The sequence below is a fragment of the Humulus lupulus genome, chromosome 9 (genome assembly GCF_963169125.1).
Source record: "Humulus lupulus chromosome 9, drHumLupu1.1, whole genome shotgun sequence".
Classification (NCBI taxonomy): domain Eukaryota; kingdom Viridiplantae; phylum Streptophyta; class Magnoliopsida; order Rosales; family Cannabaceae; genus Humulus; species Humulus lupulus.
The window spans coordinates 181545887-181549458 of record NC_084801.1 but is presented as its reverse complement, the minus strand read 5'-3'; the positions used below and the strand labels follow the sequence as shown (position 1 = coordinate 181549458).

The following is a 3572-nucleotide window of genomic DNA, read 5'->3' as shown; positions in this document are numbered from 1 at the left end:
GTTGCTTCTAAATGCATACCAAAACAAAACCCATTTTTTCAATTCGGTCCTTTTCTTTCTTAATGCACTTTGTCCCCATCTTCTATAGTCCCATACAACCACCACACCTTATATTTATATATATATATATATATGTGTATATATTATGTAAATAATTCACATTTCACAACACAACAAATTTGGTCTTTCTTAAAAATGAATGCATTTTTATATTGAAAAACCTAAAAATGTGAAAACTAAGCCACAGTTGTGAGTGGTTAGACAGCATTTTCTTTGTTTGTTCAAAGAACCAACACAAGTGTTCGATGAAATGACCCAACGAAACTCTATTTCTCCAAACGATAAAATTATAATTTTAACGATTTTGGAGGCAAATTAATTTTGTTGAACACTCTAAACGACGCTAGAAATTCATGTATATACATTCACCAACCAAATACAAAATAATGAAATAATCTAAAAAAAAAAAAAAGTGAAATTGAAACAACTAATCTATCGAATAAACGACTCTAAACTATTATTAATTAAGCACAGGCTTGGCGTCTAGAAGGAATTACAAAGAGAGAATCGAGATCCGGTGGCTTAAAATACCCGTTCTTAGGCGGTTGTCGTTTGGTTCCGGACATCGATTTCTTCTTCGGCGGCGGTGGACATACGAAAGCCTCCGGAATCCGGCACTCCCTCCGCTTCGGCGTCGTACAGTCTTCTTCCGCCGTCGTATCAGATCTCTCGTACTCCTCCATTTTCAACCGTCCGATAGAGGAGAAAAAGCTTCAGCTACCACAGGTGGAAGAACAAGACCGAGTGTGTGTATATATATATATAAATAATTAAAAAAAAAAAATTAATTTCAAAATACGGTTCAAAGACTCGAACTCGAGAGTGGGGAGCGGAGCCGTTACAACCGGATCGAATCGGGTCGGGTCGAGGAATGTGATGGGTTACAGCTAAGCATGAGCGGGCAAGGGTGACGTGTAACGCTCTGAACGGTTAGAATCGACCCACGTGGTTTCCACGTGGCATATCTTCGGCGCGTTTTTTTCAAATATGGCGGCGGCTACGTTGAGTGGAGATGTTCGCGCGGGAAACACTACAAGTGGGTTGAAATTTTCATTTGAGACCAAAATTTGAATTTATTTATTTTTTTAATTTAAAATGTGTTTTATTATTTGGGACCCCACTGGGGATGGGTGTGGATAATATGGTGACAGATAATTCGTCGGTGGATGTGGTTTTTAAATTTTGTGTGTACTATTCAATGATCTGAATTTGATTTATTAGATTAATTAATTTATTTATGATCTTAATTTAATATTTAGTGAATGATTGTTTGTGCAGCAGACCAACATTTTTTTTTTTTTTTGTGGTAGGACTAACTTCACAAACTCTCAAGTCGGTGAGCCCAAAATGAATTGTTGATTAAAGAATTGGAAAAGAAAAAATAATTGAAGGCTTGTTTATTTTTAAGACATTATGGAATGATTAAGGCTCCAATCAATGCTTAAGTACTTTGGAGATTGTATTTGATTTGAAGCTATTGGAGTTCCAATCCCATTGATTATTATTGTATTGGATTCTTCTTTATGGGAATCAACTTTTGAAATAGCATAAAAGTACATCGATAATTTACATGAATTGATATTAGTGAAGATTTGAAATCTTATGAGAAGCGCGTTGTTTATATATTGAGTAATGATTATGATATAATGGAATTATATGAAATTTATATATAGAGATATGTCATAGTGAGTTGTAGTCATATAATTTATGGATTCCACGTAACACTTTTTTTTTTATGGATGATACATCACTGTGTGTAATTTATATACAATTCAATATCCTTAAAATATGTTAATTTGGATAGAATTTAATTTGAAATTCTAAATTTTTTGTGTTAAGTCATGATTTGATGTATCTTTAATTAATGAAGTAAGCAAGCAAAACAATTCAAAATTGCACCTTAGAAGATGTGTCAATTTATTGTATAAAGTGAAAAAATCGCTTGTATAAAGTATTACCAAATATTTTTATTAAGTAAACGTGAAACAATAAAAAGAAATGACACAAGGTGTTTGGTTAGCCTAGTTTATAGGGTCATGCCCAAACATTAAACTTATAAGTAAAGGCTTAACAAATAACATACAAACATTAATTCTACTATTGAAGACTACATCAATCTAATCACAACTCTGTGTTGTATAACTCAACCAATTTAGGTTAATGACACCAATCAACTTTGGTGACTTTGTACTCATGAACTCCATCACAATCCACTTTCTCCTGCAGATGAAGAGTTCTTCCTTGCGAAGAACTCGAAGCAAAATCCCCACGTCCTTGATAATTAGTACTAAAACTTTGAAATCCCTTCAACACTTGGCCTCTTCTAAACAAACTTCAAATGTTTCTTTTATAAACCAAACAATCTTAGAAAAATCCTCGTACATCTTTCTAAGCACTTTAAGAGCATCTTTAATCACACTAGACAATTAATAGTTAAATTTTAGCTAAACTAGCTAAAAAACTGTTTTAGCTAGCCACTTTTAATACCATCATTCCAGTTACGGGGGCACACAAGTCGGATTTTTTGGTGCATCAGGTTCGAGTTTTACGGGTTTCGGGTGGAGAAAAGTGGTTCCGAATCCGGTTTGAATTTTTTTGGGTTTTTGTTAAAATTCGGATTTCGGATTTGGTCGGATCGAGTGGGGTCGGTTTCAGGTTGGGCTAGGCCAATTGGGCTTTAGGCTGACAATGGGCATTGATACAAAATTTTCAAAAATACTATTTTTTTGCACTTTTCTAATTTGTAAAGTTTGTAGTTAGTTTGGTTCAATTGATTTTTTTTTTTACAAATTGAGTCTTGGTAAAAATTTTGAAAAAAATATAATCATGAAACATAAATTTATAGAAAATTAGAAATTAGAAAATAAAAGCTATTTTTTACGGTTTCATTTTTTTTAAATACACTCGGTCGGGTTCGTGTGTAACCCGAACTCGTGTATGTTAAAATTTAGAACCTGAACTCGACCCAATACATGTCAGGTTTGAATTGGATAAGGCCCAAAATGAACGGGCTTTCTTAAAATGCGGGTTCTCGGGGTTCGGGCCGGGAGGGTTATGCAGGCCAACTGTTCACCCACAATTCCAATCATGCTCCCTATAATATCTAAAGTTGATTAATTTAATAATTTTTACAAATTTATATTTCTAACATAGATTAATTTAATAATTTTTACAAATTTAAATTATCATCATTACTTTTTCTATTATTAAAATAATATGTCATCAATTTGGCTAACCATTTCACACTGACTATATTTAGTTAGTCAAAAAGTAAATTGTTATTATAACCGGCCTAAAAGGGTTATGGTTGGAGTGGTAAGATGTTAAAAAATATCACATCATCAACTAAAATATTTAATTTTTTAACATGACTAGCAAAATTGGAGTTGCTCTAAGAACACTCGCACTAGCATAGCTAAAATACCTAGTTTGTAAATATGTAGCTAAAAACTAGTAAAAGGCTTCTATATTAGATGAGCTAAACCTTAGATATTTTACATATTTTTTTACAT

The 3572-nt window shown here is 32.8% G+C and overlaps 1 protein-coding gene across 1 annotated transcript; it reads right to left on the bottom strand.

Moving 5' to 3' along the window:
• Positions 1–399: 399 nt before the first annotated feature.
• On the bottom strand, positions 400–819 carry LOC133802592 (cyclin-dependent protein kinase inhibitor SMR4-like). The gene has a single exon (XM_062240932.1). The coding sequence runs from the start codon at positions 741–743 to the stop codon at positions 525–527; it is 219 nt and encodes a 72-aa protein (XP_062096916.1). The 5' UTR covers positions 744–819; the 3' UTR covers positions 400–524.
• Between the last annotated feature and the right edge of the window lie 2753 nt (positions 820–3572).